General features: G+C 39.5%; 1 protein-coding gene across 7 annotated transcripts in view; it reads left to right on the top strand.

Annotated features, from left to right (window-relative positions):
* The window catches only part of CLIP1 (CAP-Gly domain containing linker protein 1), a 63,162-nt gene that overhangs the window by 13,628 nt on the left and 28,576 nt on the right, over positions 1–20,958 (top strand). For 4 of the 7 annotated variants that reach the window (XM_082066192.1, XM_082066191.1, XM_082066194.1 and 1 more), the window contains exons 4-9: positions 9,991–10,115; positions 10,900–11,116; positions 13,490–13,687; positions 14,063–14,166; positions 15,908–15,968; positions 17,085–17,117. In XM_082066192.1, the coding sequence (XP_081922318.1) occupies positions 9,991–10,115; positions 10,900–11,116; positions 13,490–13,687; positions 14,063–14,166; positions 15,908–15,968; positions 17,085–17,117 (738 nt within the window). The remainder of the gene's footprint in view (positions 1–9,990; positions 10,116–10,899; positions 11,117–13,489; positions 13,688–14,062; positions 14,167–15,907; positions 15,969–17,084; positions 17,118–20,958) is intronic. The other 3 variants (XM_082066193.1, XM_082066195.1, XM_082066190.1) reach the window with 1 other exon arrangement.

Genomic DNA, 20,958 nt, shown 5'->3' with positions numbered 1-20,958 from the left:
GTGTTCCGTTGGTGATGTGCCATGTTACTTGGCTGCCCTTCCTAAATTCGGAACCATGAATGCTGCTGCTGACATATCATTTCACTCTTTTAAAAGAGAGTTAAGTTTTCTTAGTTTAAACATTTTTTTAAAATAATTACTTGCATATATTTTATCTTTGGGTCAATGGAATAGAGAACAGGTCATTTTTGACAACTGATTGGACATACACCTACTAAGAAAAGTGGGAACTTTGCCTTGAAACACTAGCTTTTGCTTGAAGAGGCAGTAGAAAGCTGGCAATACATTGTTTATGTTGTACTCCTTATTTAAAGGCTATGTATGTAGCCCTCAGATATAACCTGAGTGGTATTTGTATACAACAACAGAGCTAGCAGAAGAGCTCGCCACGCCGCTCTCCATCATCTTCCAACAGTCCTGGCTCACTGGGGAGGTCCCATACGATTGGGAATTGGCCAGTGTTATCCCAATCCACAAAAAGGGCTGCAAAGCTGACCCTGGCAACTACAGGCCTGTCAGCCTGACCTCAGTGCCTGGCAGGGTTATGGAGCAGATCGTCCTGAATGCAATCACACAGCACCTTCAGGATGGACGAGGGATCAGACCCAGCCAGCATGGGTTTAGGAGGGACAGGTCCTGTCTGACCAACCTGATCTCCTTTTATGATCAGGTAACCCACCTGGTGGATGAGGGGAAAGCTGTAGGTGTGGTCTATCTAGACTTCAGCAAAGCTTTTGACACTGTCTCCCATAATATACTCCTGCAAAGCCCATGGCTTGGACAAGTGTACTCTCTGCTCAAGAGTTGTCTTACTGTTATTTTGATACAATATCTTTTTATTTACAATATATTTTTTTACGTTTCCGGTGAAGCGAGGGCAGGGTTTGGCTGACAGCCAGAGTTGGACTGAGATGTGTTTTCTTGGAGTGGCAATGGAAACAAAGATTTGCCGTTTATCCCTGACTGTTTCTGTCAGGGACTAGAGCCCTGTCTCTTCCAGTCACTGTTGTCTTTTTAACCTCTTGTTTCCCCGTTTCTCAAGGACCTTTGTGAGGTCTTCTGCACTGTCCTCTGTGGGTGGGAATGTTCTTTGATGCCTGTGAAGGCATTGCTCTGTTTTTCCTCTATCTTATTAGTACAAATTGCAGAAGGAGAATATCCCAAGTGCCACAGTTTGATAGTAATGTCCCAAATTCTGTTTATTAAGCAGAACAGATTAAACTTAGTATTTCATCCTTCCTCCTTCCTCTGGTCGCCTTAAGTCTTCCTGTTGAATCATCAAATTGTAGGTTGAGGTTTTGAGGCAATTCCTAGCGCAGCGTGTCAGTGATGCATATCTGTAATTTATATGCCAGTATAAGAGAGTGTGCACATAGAAATATGAATCTTAAATGGACAGGATTCCTGTCTGCTGGTTTTTAACCCTTTTGGGTCCCATGCTAATTTTTTTGTAGTATACCCCAGACTCTGATATCATGTTTAAAATAATTCAGATGTAAATATTTTAAACTCTAGATTAGTTCAAATAACAGTAAAATTGACCAAATAATCCGTTCATCTGTTATTTTTTTTTCTCTACCACCGAACTCCTGAATTGAGCTTTTACTGAGTAATTGCTGAAAGTGTCCTCACAGCCGACAGGTAGTTCCAGGTGTTGTGAAAGACCTGCCTGTCACTCACTGTAGGTTGCTTAGCCATTCCATCTCCAACACAGCTACAAATGCATCTGGATTACCCCATGTCATTTGTCTTTTATTTACGCTGACAAAAGTAACTTTTCATGGCATTTCCCCTGTAAGTGACAAAGTAGCATCATAGGCCTGAGATGTGCTCCAGTCTGACCGTACCATTGCAGAACTCTAGCGACTCAGTGCTGCCAACGTTCATCAGTTCTTGCAGTTTGGACTGTTATACTGAATACAACTGTTGAGAGTTGCATCTTGAGAACAGTGAGCTTCCAGCAGCATAGAACTGCAGTTCAGCGGAACAATGAATTCACGATAGACAAAAGCTCATCTGGGAGTCTTATTAAAATACTTAACTGGAAAAGTATGTCCTTAAGGGCAAATTCAGAGGTGGGTGAGATGCAGCTCATCAGCTAATATTACATTCTGGAATGGACTTCAGATGTGGCTCAGCTGTGTTGATCTGTGTGTGTGTTCTTAGGGTGTGGAGTGTTATGCTGGAGTATTTCAGTCTGCTGTCTTTTTTCCTCTAACTTTGATTTTTTTAAATGTACTTGATATGAGCTACCTTGAATTGATCTGTTATCTTGGCAAATCAAAAGCAAACCGAAGTAAGTGAGCACCTGAGCTGAAGTATTATACCCCAAAATGGATGTTCCGATGCAAAAGGAGGGGTCCTTTGCATTTCTGTAGTTTACTCCTTATCAAAGGCGATTAGGTTAAAACAGCACACAAACCCTCTGCTGTCTTGGAAATCTCTGATAAGAAGTCTGTCTCCCTCAAATCCCCGTATATCTGAGCCATATTCAACAAGCATGTACTTAATTGCCTCGTTGACTTGAAGCTGAGCAGTAATTGTCCTTTCTCTAACAAGTATGTGGAAATATTTCATGTTAATATGTAGAAATGTTGAAAATATAGGGAGATAAAGTACATATTTAAAAGAATCATGGTTTCTGATATAGCTCCTGAATATAGCTTCTGAATAGCTCCTTATTATTCACCTTTTCATTTGTTGCATTGATGTATAATTTACTGGAAAAAAAATAATATAGCTAAACCAAAGAAAAAGTTATGAATGCAATGAGTAATGCAAATAGCTCTGTATTAGCCATAATTTGCATTCTTAACATCTGAACTATGTTCTGGAATTTGGATATAATGTGGTTGTTAAAGGGAGGACATGAACTCTGGGCAGTCTGATCTCATATTTGGGGATTCCTGTAAAGTAGGAAATGTTAATGGGGAAATCTTCATTTCCCTCATTACACTCATCCGGCCTTTACTGGGGTAATGACAGAGGGCAAGGTCTTTAGCACAACTGGAGTTGATTTGCCTGCTGAAAATTAGGCTACAGTTTCAGCATCTTGAACCTTGTACGAATAAGAATTCCTATGCAAAAGTCCCTCTTGTGCCAGGGGAAGTGGTGTCACTGGGTGCTAAACCAGGTGGGGAAAGAATAACTGAAAACTAATTCGGAAAATAAAATGCTTTCAGGCAAAGCCAGTTTCTGTTTCCTGTTGGAGTTGCAGCCAGAGAACCTGCTTGCCCTGCTGTTGCAAACCCTTGGGATTTCTTAAGAACCCAGTGCAAAGTTGATTTACAAAACAAACAAACAAAAACCCCTGAACTAACCAACCAACCAAACCCAGGTTGTTGAAATAGTGAAACTTGCTTTGTGTGACAGCCGTTGCACCTACCAGAAGTTGCAGCAGCTTTGAGAGCATCTTAGGCTTTTTCCTGAAGGGACCAGATGCTGTATTTTAAATAAATAAAGAAACAAAAATCTTATCAACCTAGGGGCCTTAGCCTTCTCAAGGGATTAAAGTGCTTTCATTCATTTAACCAGTTACAGCCTCATCGTGGGCTGCCAAATCTGATGCTTCTGGAGCTGAGCTGCAAAGCTGGAACTTGGGCCTCCGTCCATATGTTCACAAAAGGTTACAAACTAGATTTACAGGCATATGCTGCTGTGGCCTTTCTGCAAAGTTATTCTCTGTGCATGAGTAACATCTAATTTCTTCTTATTGTCTGTTTTACGCTGCTCACTGCGAGTTATTTCTTGCTTTGTTATTTCTTGCCAAGTTCTTCGGTGATGTAATAGGCAAAGACTGACAGGAGATTATTGTCAGATTTGTTTCCACTCATGTAACCTATCTGCAAGTAAACATGACGTAAGGCTGCCAACTGATTAAATTCCAGGGCTCTTAAAAGCAACATGGGGAAAGAAACTTCACATGTAGAGAGAAGTTTCTTCCTTTAGAAATAACCCAGCACTGACCACGTGGCATTTTTAAGTTTTCTAGTTTCTATGACATTTTTAATACAAAATGCATTTCTGAGTTTAGTCTGTTTAAAAATCTATAATAATATTTAACTGTTAGAAAAACAAATGTTCGTTTGCATTTTTACAGTTAAAGCAATGCAAAAATATCTTGCTGCAATGCATATGAGGACAGAAAAGGAAGAAAAATTTGGAAGTTGAGAACACGTGGCTGTTTTTGCTCTGCAGGAGCTGTCTCCCCAAACCTCGTTTGCTGGAATGGCAAATGTACCACACTGTTGAACTGCTTGGTCACGCTTTTGCTTTACCCTTAAGTTGCGTTGACTGTATTTTTATGGCTTTGTCCTGTTAAGGAGGAAAGGAATTCATATATTTAGACGTAGTATTTTGGGTGCTGTAAAGTATAATGTAGATTAGTTTGCAAAGTGGTTGCTGCAGCATGAGATACATGTATGACAATATAGCTGAAGTACAGAGAGTATCCAGAGGTTTTTGTCTGTCATTCATTATCTTCATGATTTTCTCTGCTCAAGCTGCAGCTTTCGTTTAGTGTTACATTTAAGCATTTTTCAGGACATGGTTACTTCTCTGTCCACAGAGAAATAAGACAGTAAATTTATTGCAGCAAGGTGCAAGTTGTGTCTAACAGTGAGTCATTTTGTTTCGTCAGCTCCTTATTTAACTTAAATTGCATGTGAGTTACTGGGATATAATGGCAGCAATAGGTGACTTCTCCACATGCTTTGCTAATAGGTTGTTCATGCAAGATGGTTTTTTTGTGTGTATATGGGCTGTCTCCCTTCCCCTCCCCCTGCCTTCCCAAGGGGAGTGATGTCCAGGAACGCATTGTCCTTACTCACAGGATGGGTGAAAGAACAGTTTATTTATTTACTTATTTTAGTCTTTGCTTTTTTTTTTTCTGTTGTGGTGGCAAATTCACATGTGGCTTTCGTATGATGAATTTGCTCTGTTTTGTACTACGTCCTGTGTGACTGAATGAATTGGTTGAATGAATTGAACCTCAATAGCACATCATTTTTAATTATTAGCTGTTTTCCTCTGGCAGCGAAGGGCTGTGTGTTAGCATCGTGTCTGTGTCTTATTGCACGTTAGCTCTTCTGCCCACTTTGCCCCCACTTTTGAACTTTGCTTTATTTCAAAATCAAACGTGTTTCTAACAATGGAGTGGTTAACTATGAAAACAGACTGTTGTTGGAAGCGTGTTTGCTGATGGAAATCAGCCCTGATCTAAGATCATCCACACATCCAGCTCAGCGTTAATTACAGATGTGGCTGGGTGAGATGGAAAGACCTGTTCCAGGAGAGCCAGAGGAGACGATCTGCTGGTTCCCTCTGGCCTTGAATGAGTGAACAGATCAATTAAATACACTTGCTTTTGCCAGCTGGAAAGAAGATTCTGATTAGTAGGTCCCAGGTTTTTCAAAGGCAGTGTTTGTTTGTTTGGATGCTTTTTGCCTTTTCAGGTGTCGCATATTATGGGTGCTGCGGTTTGAATGGTTCTGAAAATGGCTGATCTGTGTGACAAACACAGAAATACCCAAGCAGTGCTTATCAGGAGTCACCGTGTGTGCTCAGGCAGGAGGAGAGACAGAGCAATTGTTACTCACCTTTAAACTCTGCTCAGCTGGTCTGCAACAGCGATTTTGTTGTGCTGACAAAGTGGCAGACAGTGGCTATGCTCTTTGAAAAGAGATCTGTATTTTTCAATGAATACTGTTTAAATAACAGTTTCATTTTTTAGATCATCTCCTTTTTTTTGATTCCCTGGATTACACTGGTGTATTTGTGTCCTACTTACCTTTGGAAACGTGGCTCTACAGAGGTTTGAGGTGCTTATCCCAATGTGCTTTCATCAGGAACTTTTTAACTCCTTCATGTTTACAAACCCGTTTTGCTCCTTCACTTTACATTGCAGCAAATTAATGTAAGCATAGTTATAGTTCAATAAATGGAATTTAATCACTTTTCCCATGTGTTTGACATAACAGTAGTGAATTCCAAGCAGCTTTCCTCACCCCACAATTTAGCCTAACCTAGATTCTCTGCCACATTATCACTTTATATTTTACAGCTTGATTATATTGATTGTGATAACTGACTAAAAAGAGGTCTGGCAGTTCTTTTCTCTGCTCTATTATTTAGTGACCTGCCTTAGCGTGAATGAAGGTCATGAAAAACTGTCGGCATGGTAGTGATGCCCTATTTTTCCATGTAACCTTTAGAAATGTTTTAGTAAACTTTTTTTCCTGTTTCTTTTAGAAACTGGGCTTTTTTTTTTTTGTCCTTATTTTTAAGATTATTTTCTATAATTCCTATAAGATTCTTAATATTTTTTCTACAATTCTATAATAAATGCTGTAATTCTGTAAGCACAATTCTTTTTTTATATTGCTATATACAGGTTAGCATCATCACGTCTTAGTCTTTTTTCCCCTTTAGAGCACAAAGTGTCGTCCTGTACATATACAGCAACTTTTATTCATAGAAAAGCCTTTACCATACTGTGTGTACAGTAGCACCTCCCATTGTACTACCAAGGGAAGAAGTGATTATTTTCTTAGATGCTTTCAAGGTAGCTGTGTTGTCACACACAGGGTACTTAATTGCCACTTTGAGCACAGGGCTGTGAATGGTTGTAGGTCTGAAATAGATTCAGGCTTTTAGAGCAATGGTGACTTGATCTTCAGAACTGAAACTTAAAATGGAGCAAAACTGGAGCTTCATCGAAGCTGTGAGCTCTTTACTGCCACGGTGTGCTCCGATTCCTGATATCGGTAAGGATACACATTTCAATATTTGCAGAAAGCAGAAATGTAGTAGCTGGTTATTCAAAGAAGCTTGACTGGTTTTGGGAAGAAAAAAATAAATAATGCATTCTTCCTTGTGTCTTGTTTTAAAATAACCCTGGTACCATGGTTACAAGAGCAGTCACGTTGCTTTTTCTGCTGGGGATCTCATGTTGTGCATCCCCATATGTTCCGGGGAGCTGAGTTCTTCCCGTGCCCTGGGCTCTGTCCGGTGCAGATCCGCTGGCATCGCATCCAACACAGACCGGCCTGTGCCAAAGCTTCGCTTCGGGATCGTGTCTCCTGGTTTGTCATTGGGATGCAATTTCTTCAAAGTAAATGCCATACATTTTTTTACCTAAATATGGAAAATGGACAGAGCCAAGGTATGGGGGGAAAAAAACAGCCAAACAGAAATGAATATTCCACACCCAAGTTAAATCTGTATTATCCTGGAGCTAGCTTTACTTATCTAGAGGTTTATTTACAGTTGGAGTTGAAGGGAACAGATTGCAACAGTTTTTCCTCTCTGGGAGTCTTTGCATCTAATTATCCTTTTCTGCTACCGCGTTTCAGATAGCTGTGATCTTGTGCACCCCACTCCCCGTTCTGCGAAAAGATTTGTGTGTGTGTGTTTTGGTAATCGACTTATATTGTTTATTTAAAAAACAAAACACCACTCTACAAAACTACAGTAAAATTCCTTGGCCTGGCCGAACAGTTGAGTAAGAGGAGCTGAGGAATGAGGAATCCTCTGTGCAACCCCAAACCCACTGTTGGCTTTGAAGGGATGCTCCTCATCCAGACCATTGTTCTGACTTTCCTGTCTCTTTTCTTTAATGGGTTTTTTACAACCTTCTTGGATTAACTCTGTTTATTCAGGCAGACAACAGTACAGAATTGAGTAGGGAAACAGTGCACACAGACTTAACCAGTCTTATGACCTCAAGATGTCTTCTGGATTTAAAGAGAAAAAAATAAAGAAAACAAACAAACAACAAGAAAACCCACTCAACTTGCTAGAAAAGGAATAAGGAGAGGGCAACTTGGAGGATCTAGTATGGACTGACAGCCCAGACAAATGCTTGCTTATCTCTCACACTTCTCAGTTAAATTTTTTGTGTTTTTACTTAGGTTAAAGATATTTATCCTTTAGAAAAAGTAGGTTATGTCTGAAAGTGGATGACGTATTGACTTAAGGGATAGTTCTTCCCAGGAAATACTTGCAACCAATGTTATATATTCCCCCTTCACCACTGTGCCCAGAGGAGATCTGGATTTCATGTGACTGTTTTGCTTGGTTACAATTATTTTGTTTTAAGACAGTACTCGGGCTTGTTTTTTTGAGAGGGGAAGTTTGTCCGTTCTCTGCCAAGAACACCAAATACCAAACATTCTACTAGTTACTATATTAGGCTGAGTCATGATAACTGTAAACTTTGTGTATTTTTATTCCATGAAGAATAATAATTTGATACAGTGCCACTTAAAGCAAGATGTACAGGTAATTTGCAGCTTAAACGTTATTTCAAGACTAATGAGAGAAGGGCACCACCACCTGAAACATGGATGAAAGATGTCGCTGTCAGCTTTCTCACTTCAGTGATATCCAAAAGGGGTACTCTTCCCTGGTTTTCTGAGGGTTGCGTGGATTAGGATTTACTTCCCACCAGCCGAAGCCTCGTTGCTCCCAGAGCTGTCAGCTCTGCGAAGGGGATGAGCCACAAACTGGACACAAATGTGTGTGGCAGCTCCTGTGCACCCACTTTGTGCTTGGTGGACACTTAGTGCTTTCATGCAAGATAATGTTCTCCGGTCCTAGAGTCCTCACTCTTAACCTCTTGGTGAACGCTTCCCACATGTATTAATATGAATTATCCAGTGTACTGTGGTCATGCACTTTCATTTATGGCACAAGAAGCTTGTTGTTCTCTAGTTATCCTGGGACATTGTCTCTAAGAAGTAGAATAATTTAAAAATTATATGAAATCCTAATATACTTATTAGTATATAAAAAGGAAAATCACAGTCTTTGTGTTAGCAGGTTACATCCAAGCTCTCTGCCAAGGCTACAGAGTATTGCTCGTTGTATAATGTGTACTGGAAAACACAAGCAGAAAAAAATCCAATGGCCCTGAAAATGTCCATGTTGAATTCAGTGAACCTCCCAAAGAGGTTTTCATTAACATTTGCTCGTTCTCATAATGCTGGATGCAGGCTGAACAGATTTTTCACACAAATGGGGCACATCTCGTCATTCTGACCTGCGGGGATCCGGCAGTTCTGGCGTGTGGCCCCTCTTGGCAAGTGTCAGCCACACTGAGCACATTTTGCTTCTTCACTTAATTTAATTCTTCCTTCCCCTGGGCATTATGAAAAGCTATATCTTGCAGACATTGCAAGTAATGGAAATGGCTGTAAATATTTAATATTATAAGCTTGAAAACAACCTATTTCTACTCTTCCGTTTAGGAGTGTTTGGGTTTGGGGTTTTTTTGGTTGTTTCTGTGTGTGGTTTTTTGGTATGTGTTTTGGGTTTTTTTACTTTGTTTGTTTTGGGGTTTTTTTAAGTGAAGAAGCGATAGGGAAAATTATTCTCTCCTCTCCAAGAATTCAAATAGCTGTTTGCCTCTCCGTTTTTGCAAAGTGCTCTGTATCAGTTCTTTTAAATGCAAGAGGGCTGTGCTATGTAGTTTATCTGAACTACTCCTTGGAGAAAACATGAAAGACTTTGTTCTCATTTCTTTTACTTTTCCTCACAGAATTAGAATAAGAAATAAACAGTTCTTAGAAATCCTTAATGCTGATGAAAATATGTATGAAACTATAGTACAAGTCTGTTGCGTTCAGTACAGTGGTTATACTAAGTCTTGTTAAATGTGTTTTTAATCTTAGAGCCATATCAAGCCACCTAATAGAATTGTGGCCTTCAATCATGACAAACTTAATGAATACCAAATTGGACAGTGATTTTTGTTTTCTTGTCTTTTTTTCTTCTCCTTTTTTTTTTCCTTGTGTGAACAATTTGATTGCAAAGATCTATCCAACGTTAAACTCGTAGTCAAAAGAATATGCAGCTTGAAATACTTGCAATAAGGATTGGTCGCATCATTAATGTGCTTTTTGAACATGATAATACTGAAAATGTTTTCACTCTATTTGGTATTTTCATTTGGAAATGCAGTAAATGCAGTTGTGTGTCTCATTGCTGTAGGTTGGTGGAACAAAAGCCGGAGTTGTGCGTTTCTTGGGAGAAACCGATTTTGCTAAAGGAGAGTGGTGCGGAGTAGAGCTGGATGAGCCTCTGGGAAAGAATGATGGAGCTGTTGCTGGAACAAGGTTAGTCCACTGTCAGATCGCAGCTGTCTTCAGGAGTTTACATCTCTATATTCTGGGGTTTTGTTTGTTTGTTTTTCTGTCTTACATTGAACTTTATATCAAGGGAAGTAGTTAGGCTGTAAACCTGACTCTCTGCTGATGGTGGTGGGGGATCATTAGACGCTGATTTGAATTTTATGACGCCTACACATCTCTGAAAGTCTGCACTAACCCCACATTCGTGGGATTAGTTGCTCTCTCCTTCTCCCATGTGAATTTTATTCATAGACTGTTAATGGAAAACACAATTTCCTGCTTTTTGAATGGCTGCTTGGTTTCTCAGCTTGGAATGAATGCTCAGTTACGAAAATATCTCTGGGTATCCAGTAGCTGAACTTAAGGGAAATATTCCAGCATCACAGGAACCTAAAACTCCTATACCAATAACTGCCTCGTTGTAAAAATTGGGAACAGTACAGCGGCTTCCTCCAATAAGTCACACTTAGAAAGCATTAATTCATATGACAATTTAATGTTCTTTCTCATTTGGTATAAGGAACAATCCTTTGACTCATTAAAAAGAGGTTTCACAAGGACTGTGGCGCCTTAACATAGGTGATCACAACTTAAAATGTTAAGTGGCTTTTGTTTATATATAACTGAAGATATGTTCTGTATAATCAAATAATCTGTTCTTTAATACTTCTCCATTATTGATGTAGGATTATTTGTGAAGCCATACCATGTATCTGAAGAGATGGAAGTTAATTAATAACTCTCATCTGTCTGCTTTGCTTTTTTAAAGGTATTTTCAGTGTCAGCCAAAATACGGTTTATTTGCCCCAGTCCACAAAGTTACGAAGATCGGATTCCCATCAACCACACCGGCGAAAGCCAAGACAACCGTGCGAAAAGTGGTCGCGACTCCCACAGCCCTGAAGCGTAGTCCGAGCGCATCTTCCCTGAGCTCGCTCAGTTCTGTGGCATCTTCAGTAAGCAGCAAGCCAAGCCGTACAGGACTAGTAAGCTTCTTTTTCTGTTGCATGCTTTACCTTCCCGAGCAGGAATCCACGTGGCACTTGCCTGTGGTCTACTTGCTTAAACTGAGAATAGATCTTGGGGAGAGCACAATATACATTCACTTGTGCTCTCTTTTTCATTCAAAGCATGCATGAAGGAAGGAAATCTTAGCTAGCCCTGAAGAGTAGCTGAATGTTGGAATACTTAAACTTACACAGTTAATTCAGGCTAACGTAGTGATTGCAATAAGAAAGGGGCTTGTGAGGCCGACAAACTGAAAAGGCATCAAGTGTTCTCTGGCTGGAATCTCCATTTAGTTGTTCATTTTCCTGGCACTACGCCGTCGTATGTGGTCTGTGTTTGAGGATCTGGTATGCGCTAAAGCTTCCATAGATCAAACTTGTTTTATTAAGCAGGGAGCCTCAAATTGTCTAAAATGTAAAAGATTTTCTTTTACTGCAAGGAGATGAGTCAGCTGAGAAATACACAAGTAGCAATTGTCAAGTCTTTGCTGAAAAGAAGCCTCTTTCTTTTATTTTACATTTGGTTTTAAACCTATGAATGCACAAAGGCTAAATGTTGCAAACTACAGTGGCTCAGGTGAATTCTAACACAGCATTAATTCCACCTAATACACTTACTATGGATTCTTTTAAAGTTGCTCTGTTACATAAATGTGCTAATCTTGGGTTGCAGCAGTAAAACGGAAATCTTCTGGGAAAGCTGAATTTTAAAAAGTCTCTCTTTGAAGGCAATTAAAAGCATAGAAATAATTGGGTTTTTTCCACAGTCACCCTAGGTTTTTTCTTTTCTTTTTTTAAACCCAAGTGTATAAATGTATGTCATTAGAAAGAGCTCACTCCCAGAGGTGGGGCCGGCCAGCCGGCGCTGTCCCACTGACCCGCCTTGCGGGACGCAGGAGGTGACTTTGCCGTCGTCCTTCCCAACCGAAGCAGATTACAAGGGAGCAGAGGTCAACAGTTGGTCAGGGCAACAAGGTTAATACCGTATCACAAAAAGCGTAAAGGATTTTTATTTGGCACAAACACTGGGACTTTAATCCATGCTGGAAGTTGCACTTCCAGCTGCAGAGTGCCCTCTAGTCTGAAATCGGTGCACTAATGTGGTGCCTACCACAGGTTCAGGGCAAACCTCTACATTTTATTCTGTGTGCTATGATACTCTAAGTGAGAGCACAGTTATACATTGTAAATGTCTATAATATATTCACTTCTTTTGGCTCTGTGTTTTGCCTCAGGGCTTTTGCATGTTTTGGGCCATAAAATATAAAGCTTCTGTAATCCATTAGTTCTGGAATTAACATTCCATCTTTCTTCCAATTTTTTTTTCCCCAGGCAACATGAATGTTTGGTTACCATCCAAGTTAAAGGGACTGTCAAAATAATTGTGACACTCGTTCTTTAAAAGTTTAGCTGCTGAAGAAACAAGATTTCCTGAAATCAGTTTTGACACAGCAGACTCTTTCGTGCTTCAGTTTCTAGGAAAATTATAACTTATCCAGAAGTTGTTGAACTCTTCCATAATCTTCTCAGTTATTCAGGGCTGCTGCTGTTTTCTCCTTGCTCAAAAACTCCTGAGGAAGTAGAAGACAGGGCCATGCTGGATTTTCACTCACGCTGGTTCCATTCAGTGGAACAGAGATCATGCAAGGTCGAGGAAAACCCCAAGGTTCATTATAGCTGTAGTTCTCCAGACTGATTCATGTTTATCTAAGCTCTTTAAGTTTAATCTGTCAGATTTTTTTCCCCAAGTCATTTAATTCCGAGTGATATAAATATATGTTTTAATCAGAAACCAATTGTTCTTCTTCACAAGGTTTTAGCTGTAAGGCTGGCTTTTTAGATCAAGGTAAATGCTTTTCGTCCTGGATGTTTTATTGCCATAGTAGAGGTGCCAAATGCTGGTTGAATTCCAAAAGTTTTTGATAGAGCATTTGGAAATGTTAGACTGTTGCTGGCGACCCAAGATGATGACCTGATAACTAAAGGCACAATGTTTTTAACTTGCTAAAAGGCTGCTTTTCTTTTTTTAATGCAAAGACCTGCTTGGAAACACAATGACCTGGCCTTTGTGTGAGTCTGCTAAGCACACCTTCAACTGAGGCCAGTGATTTGTTTTCACTTCAACCCTTCTGTCTCCTACACACTACCTGCCAATCGCTGCCAAAAAGTATTACTACACATGCATGGCTGTTATTAAATTATAGAAAATGAAGTAATTAAAATTTAAAAGGAGAGAAGGTACAGTAGGTTACAGAAACCATTTCCTTTACTAACCCAGTGCTTGTTGAGTCTGGAGATATCCCTCGTTCTCACTTGATGCAGAATGATTTTTAACGTGTTTACTTTGTGAAGTTGACAGAAACATCCTCCCGGTATGCAAGGAAAATTTCTGGTACCACAGCCCTGCAGGAGGCCCTGAAGGAGAAGCAGCAACACATCGAACAGCTCCTGGCAGAAAGGGACCTGGAGAGGGCAGAGGTTGCAAAAGCAACCAGTCATGTAGGGGAGATGGAGCAGGAGTTAGCACTGGTTCGCGATGGACATGATCGGGTAAGAGCAGTGATGCTGTTCTTAAAATAGAGGCTTTTAGACAACTGACTTAATTTCCAAAATTGTGTCGTCTTATTGAAGAGATCTGGGAGTAAGACATGGTGTTCCAAAAGTGAAGTAACCCATACCTGTGAGATCTTTCTTGTGGGAACTTTGGTTTGATGAGATAGCAAATCTGTTTCATTTAACTAATTTTGGTTGAACTTCTCCACACCTGTCAGTTAGCAATGGTTTTCCTTCATTATATGCGTATTTCAATGTGGTAACATTCCTGTGCCTTGGCCCATCACTTTACCAAATTGTGATTACTGAGGTATAGATACCTAACTTGGAAAAAAATTCCAAGATTTTATTCTTATTCTTCCTGCTAATTAGCATGTACTGGAGATGGAAGCAAAAATGGACCAGCTACGGGCCATGGTGGAGGCTGCTGACAGGGAGAAAGTGGAGCTTCTCAATCAGCTCGAGGAAGAGAAGAGGTAACTGAAAACTGTCTTTGTTGGTATAACTGTTAAAAACAAACTTAGCGTTAAAAGAAAATGCTATGGTGACTTTGAAATATGAAACAAATTTTGAATAATGCAGATATGGGTAATTATTGTATAAAATCATATTGCAGTTTCTTAAAACAAAAAAAAGAAACTCTTACATTGGAGGATAGAAAGCCAAAGAAAGTGGACTTGTTTAGAAGCTTTTACTCTGGTTTATAGCTGAATTTCATGCTACTCATTCCTTTTATTATTGCTTTCTGTTATAAAGGATTTTATTCCTACTCATATGAAATGAATGGATCATTCCTGATCTTGAAACACTCGTCCACTTCAAAATGCAAATTTTGATAATCTCATTTCCTGACAGTGCTGGATTAAGAATTTACAGTTCTCTTGTGAATAATTTATTATTACTAGGTAGTATCTGTCTCTTACAGGAAAATCATCAAAGCCATACATTTTAATGCCTTTTCTAATAGCCTCTTGTAACCACTTGAGGAAAGGAACTGAGGTTACCAAATAGCTAGAGTGAGGTTAGGAAAGAAAATAATCTGATAAATTGTTGGGGCAAGGTTAGGTGAGGAAGTAATCTGATAGATTGTTTTGGTGGATTTGGAATGCTTTGGAAAAGCGAGTCTGTTTAGAAACCCCTTGTGAGTCTGCCCTGTAGGTGTGTGTGCACCCCTGAAATCAGTCAGATGTCAACCTCTCTGAGGGGCCTCCTCAAAATGAGAGATGAGAAAATGCAGTGGAAACCTTGAGCAATTCCTTTACAATTTTCATGCTGCTTTTTTATGGGACCTATTCTAACTGAATTTTCAAAACAAGCAGTAGAATTAGGTCTGGAATTATTTGTGTGTTCTCTACAAAATAATGCAGTGGGGTTTTAAATTTAAAACACAAAAAGCTTTGCAGCAGCTCTGGTAGCCGGGCTGTGGACCTACTTTTGCTGCATGGCAGGTCAGTGGGGTCTGTTTTACCGCAATCCTCCCTGGCCTTGAGCTCACCTTCAGCGTGTTGCCAGGCAGCGTGCAGCGCCTGCTGCCACCCAACTGACATCCCGCAGCCAGGAAAACATCACACGGCTTCACAGGGTAATATTTCTCCTCCTTCCTCACAACTTTAGGCTTATTTATTTTGCAAGTTCTCTGTGATGTGTATTCAAGTCAGTCTCAAGAGTGACTTGAAGTCAAATAATCTCTAATTGCATTTCCCAAAGCGCATTGGTGAGACCTGTTTCCAGCAATAAGTTCTTATTGTCCTTGTATTTTAGACATCCATCACTTGTAACTCCCTTTGATGCAATGATTTTACATCTCTCAGCCCAGCTGCGGGCACTAGCAGCGTGTGCAATTGAAAGGAAAGAAGACATGCTTGTCTCTTCCTTTGCAACATCTTACAGTGTTGAAAGGATCAAGGGGAAAAGGAGGAGAGTTGTCCCCTTGCTCGTTGTGGTATAACCAGAATCAGGGGATGGGAAGAAATTACTTTTTACAAATTTCATTTTAAGTCAGATATTAGCTTCTCACATCTGTCTTCTCATTTTAAGACTCCTAAAGAGGCAAGGCAGTGTTCTTGCTTGTGCTCCCGTTCTGCGTTTTAGGGTTCGTTGTCTATGGGTGAAAGGTAAGGGGCAGGCTGGCAAGGGTGATACTCATTTCCACTGAAAAGTGAGCTTGAAAGCATTTTCTTTAGAAGTTATCTGAATTTTAATGAATTGTCCCCACAGGAAAGTTGAAGATCTTCAGTTCCGTGTGGAAGAAGAATCCATTACCAAAGGAGACCTAGAGGTAAAATAGCTCCAGCTTAGTGAACGGGGTATCTAGTAGGACACAGAAATGCAATCAGTTCCCATTGAGTGTACTGTTCTCTACAAGAGAAAGACAGAAATTACCGATAGATGCAATACCAGTCCAAGCATATGCAAAGCACGTGGAAGTGATTCCCAATTCTGCAGTCCTTGAGTAAACTGAAACTACGGGACTGCAGCTTTAATTCAGTTACATGTTTTAGCAAAAGTTGTACTGTGGGATGGCTGTAGTAATTAAATTAATTAATAGAAAACTCTACCTTTTGCTATTTTACATTATTTATATTATAACTTAGTAATGTTTCTGAAATTACTTAAAAGTAACTGCCAACACAAAATCACTTTGAAGTCATGAAATGGCAAATTAATATTTATGCTTTGGAAAATTAATATTGAAGGCTGGTCCTGTTTGTCTTCGATCTGTTTTTTTTAGTAATCCCTATGCTTTCCTTAGAGAAGATCGAAAACCAGAGTGTATTGCCTTGAGAGTTACTGCACACAAAATCTAAACAGCAATTAATGTGTGCAATCTTTATCTTTCTGCTGCTTGTATAACTATAACATTGGGCTAAACCACAGTATGTTATTACACAATCAGAATAGAAAACTTTCAGTGAAAAATTACTCTCAGATATTTGAAGACTGCCAGTTTTTATCCCAAATTTAAAATACTTTTTAGTTGTTCTACTCTGTTGTCTAATCAGAAAAATATTAGAACATCTCGCACAGTGTAAAGTACAAACTTGTGTTCCTGTGAACCATTTCTGATTAAAGTGCTAGCCTTATGAAAATGATTCATTTCATATAACATTTCTTTTATTTTAGTCTTCCATTCATTTTAAGATACGTATCTAGACTTCTCATAGAATGCTCCTTTTATTGTTTAGTCCATGGAAAAATTTAAGTTTTTATTTTTTGTTAAATCAGTTGATAGTCATGGCAAACCATGTTAAAAGCCTCTGGTTTGTCAAGCAACTTCTAGAGGTAAAAATGAATTTGAGATAATGAAATGTATCCTGTTGCTTGTGTTGGAATGATAGTGTTAAGTCTGCAGGTGAAACATTTTTGTTTGTTTGTTTTTTAATTTTACTGATAGCGAAAGAGGCAGATTTCGGAAGACCCAGAAAATGTAAGAGGGCACTTAAATGTGCGGAGACATCCCATGTTAACAGATTGTGTGCAGAAAATGCTTATACTTATTCACTAACTGCATAATCTGTTATTGAAACATTGACTCTGGTATTTGTGTGCATGTTGCTTTCAGAGCAATTACAACATTTATTGAAAAGAATGTGTGTAATGACTAAACGTAATCCCCCATTAACTGAAGAGAGGGCGAATGTGTCACTAGAATTCTTGAGGGTCATAAGCTTTGCAACTCATTGAAGAGTAGAGGAGCTTGTAGAAAATGACTGGCCAGGATCCTGAAATGTCTCTCATTTAAATGGAGGATTTTATTAATAGTTGCTTTCTTCACAAAATCCTGCACGCTCTCCTATGAGCTCCTACTGCTGTTCAATAGATGCAGGATGTAATTAGCTGATTAATATTTCTGAGGAAATAAATCGGTATGTTCCCCACCTCCCCTTATCTGTTTCTCTTTTTTTGGCATGAAATGCTAAGGGGAGGGATGATTGAAAACATCTGCAGAATTAGTGTGCAAAGCTGTATGTTTTTACAGTATCTTCATGTAGCTTCTCTTTGAAAATACAGGAAATATAGGAAAAATATATGTTACTGGATAACAGAAATTGCCTTAGGAGATGTTTGAGCAGCCCTCTTGCCTCCGTAGCTCAGAATAGAGGAATTTGGAAACCCTCTCTTAGATTGGACTCAGGAAAATTAACCCCAGGCTGCCTCCCGCTGCATCCCCGGCCAAGATAGGAAGTTCCCAAGACTAAAACTGGTTTCCTGCTGTGCATCCTTAGGTGTTCCCTTTGCGAAGCTACTTCAGCTGAGATCTGGCTGTCCTCTATTCTTCCAATCAGGCTCACGGTGTGTTAGAAGTAAATCTGCATGTGCCCTTCCTTTCTCTTGTTTTGTGCACTCCTTGTTTAATCCCCTCTTTATTCCTGATTTCCCTATTCTAAGTTTTCCCTAAAAATGGACATCTTCACTCTCGGAAGGAGAGAAGTGGGGGATCCCTGAGTTTCTAGGCTAATGCTCAGTATCTCGGTCGTGTTTTGCCATTGTTACCCCAGCACGAAGGGGCTGAAGGTCATTTTGCCCCTATCCTAGAGGCAATAATCAGCATTTATGGCTTCAGCACAATTTCACAGTTTGATCTATAGATGGAGAACTTAAGAGTAAGGTTTATTTTGAAGTGAAAGAGTAGCTAGAATACATAAATGCTGAAAATAGCTCATGACTGGTCTCTCAAGTTTATTTGAGTGGAATTCTTTAAGGTTCAAGGCAGAGTAAGACTCGTCCCACTTCCTTGTCACTCTTAATCATTAACTGCAAAGCTTTGGAGAAGGTGAAGATGCTTCCTTTGTTGTTTTGGTTTTTCCTTTTTTTCTTTCCTGTTTTTCTTTTCCATCCAAGTTCAAGTTTATAGTCAAATTATTTTCATAATACTCTGCTCTTCTCAGTTTGCTGTGCTCTGGGTTTCCACATAATTGTTTAGACATTTCTCTCTAAATGATCAGGAGTTAAACTTGAGTGATTCAAAATTTCACAGTGATTTTTACCTCAGGGGAACCAGAACCTGTCCCTTGGAAATCAGACTTGGTTAAAGGATAATCCCTCATGCTAAAAATGAGGGAGAAAGGTGGCCAGCAAAGATCTCTGGAGTATTTTTTTGATCTTTTATTTCCATTTTGCTAGGATTTTAGCTTATTTCCCCTTGGTAATATATACAAAGTGGGATTTAAAAAAAAACCCCAACAAACTAACAGTAATCAGTGATGGTATTAATACCTCTGATCTTTACCACAGTAAAGCAATGTCTATAAAATCAATGAACAAAGTGGTTTGGGTTTTGTGTAGCATACAAAAACTTCAGGTAGCGTATTTTGCAGAGTCATGCAGGGAAAATTCTGCACCCATAGATTTGGGGTTTCTTGTTTTTTAATAGATCCCTTTGAATTAGAGCAAGGAAGGAATGAATTATCAATTTTTAAAAATAGATGGCTTTCAGACTTTGAATTTTGTTGTGGATGAGAACTAATATACTAACCTGTCTGAGAGAGGGGACTGAATTGTAGCTACTTATAAAATCTTATTTCCCTTAGAATACTTAGTTCCATTTTCAAAATCTGTGGGAGGCAAAAAGAGCAATCTGTGTTCTCATGGGGTTTTTTTACCCCGTACACATTGAAGATCTTACACTGCTAGAGGATCTGCTGTGGAATTTCGAAAAACAGACAAATCTAAGAAGCAACATTTAACACTTGTGGATCCGGTAACTACATAGTAAACCAGCTGATTGTTTTCAACTGGAAAAATGTTTCAAAAATTGAACCACCAGCTGTCTGCTCTTGGGCAAGAAGATAACTCGATGCTGTCAGGAGGAATACAGTGCTTGGAGGAGAACAGGCCTGAAGCAAAACAAGAGGCTCATCCCCATCCCACTTGCTCTGCAGAGACCACATCAGATCTTTAACTGCTGTGCCTGGTTTGGAGGCAGCACTAACCAGCTTGTCACTATAAATAACACAGTTCCGTAGGGCTTTTTAAATATCATATTACAAAGATCAGAGGAGCAGCAGCGTCCTGCCAGCTGTGGCTTTGGAATTATTCATGCGTCTTCCTGCCTTTTGGGATTCTTTCAGTCCAGTGTTCAATGGGTGGCTGCTCAGGATTGAGGCCTCTTATTCTGTTAATAGCTGTTCATAGGGTTTGGGGGTTTCTGTGTTACGTTGTTCCCCACTAAATAAACTGCGGCAGTGAAGCTGCATGGAGAACTTTTCATGAGGACTGATGGATGCATTTCTTTGGTTGTTAACACATCTCAGCTCACCCAGGCAGAACTTCATTCATTCTTCTTGTGGACATCCACCTCACTCTCAACGTGTGGGCCAGCCCTGAAAAGCTGCTCTTTTTGGAAAAGACACTCTGAAGCAACGGTAGTCTTTCATAATCTTTCTAATTTGGATTTTTTAGTAAATTCAAAGTAACAGTGACCTGTCGAGAATGACATAAAACTGGAATCGTGGCGCCTCAGTAATAAGCATTGGCACCTGGTTCTTACCTCTTGATATTTCTTTTTTGTTCCTGTAACCACTTCAGAGGTTCAGGTCAGATTTGAACCAGCTGCTGGGCTTTACCTGCATCTCTCAAGCATCAGGGTCTCTTGTGGGCCTCTGGGAATATCTGGTTATCAAACCAGAATATGCAATATTCTGTGTTCTTGCTAAAAATTCTACCTCTTTGTAAGCACAAGGCAGGAGGTACCTGCTCACTTAGTTTCATTTGCTTCGTGCTTCTCTCTAGGAACCTATTAGAATTAGACTTTCTTTTCCTTACTTCTGCATCTTGTTCCATGTATTTCCACTTCAGTAACTATAGAGCAACCAGACCGATTCACTCTTTTCCCTGATTTTGGAGAGTCTTACTTGTTGCTTCCTTCCTTCCTTATGAAAGAGGAGGAGGGGGAAAAACTAGGAGGGTTCTGCACCTGTAGAAAACCATTCTCTTTCTATTCAGGTAATTCATACTGTAATGACAAATGAACATCCATGTTCCCAGGTCTTGACCAAAGGAATTTTTATGGCTGAGACTTGAGATACAGCTACTATTAAAAAAAAGTTTGGATCTGTCACATGAGCTTCCATGGTGAATTTTTGTCCCCTGGTTAATAAAAAGATCATTTATAAAATAAGCCGAATACTCTAAAGCATAAAGTTAGTGGGATGAAAAGGAAAGGGACTTAGTATCACGTTAAAAGAGGTACAGATATATATACACATATATATTTTTTTACATAACTATTCTAATTTGTGCTGAAAACTTCATGTACTGATAAATAA

This window comes from Streptopelia decaocto (genome assembly GCF_964273445.1).
Source record: "Streptopelia decaocto genome assembly, chromosome: 15".
Taxonomy (NCBI): Eukaryota; Metazoa; Chordata; class Aves; order Columbiformes; family Columbidae; genus Streptopelia; species Streptopelia decaocto.
This window is presented reverse-complemented; position numbering and strand designations above follow the sequence as displayed.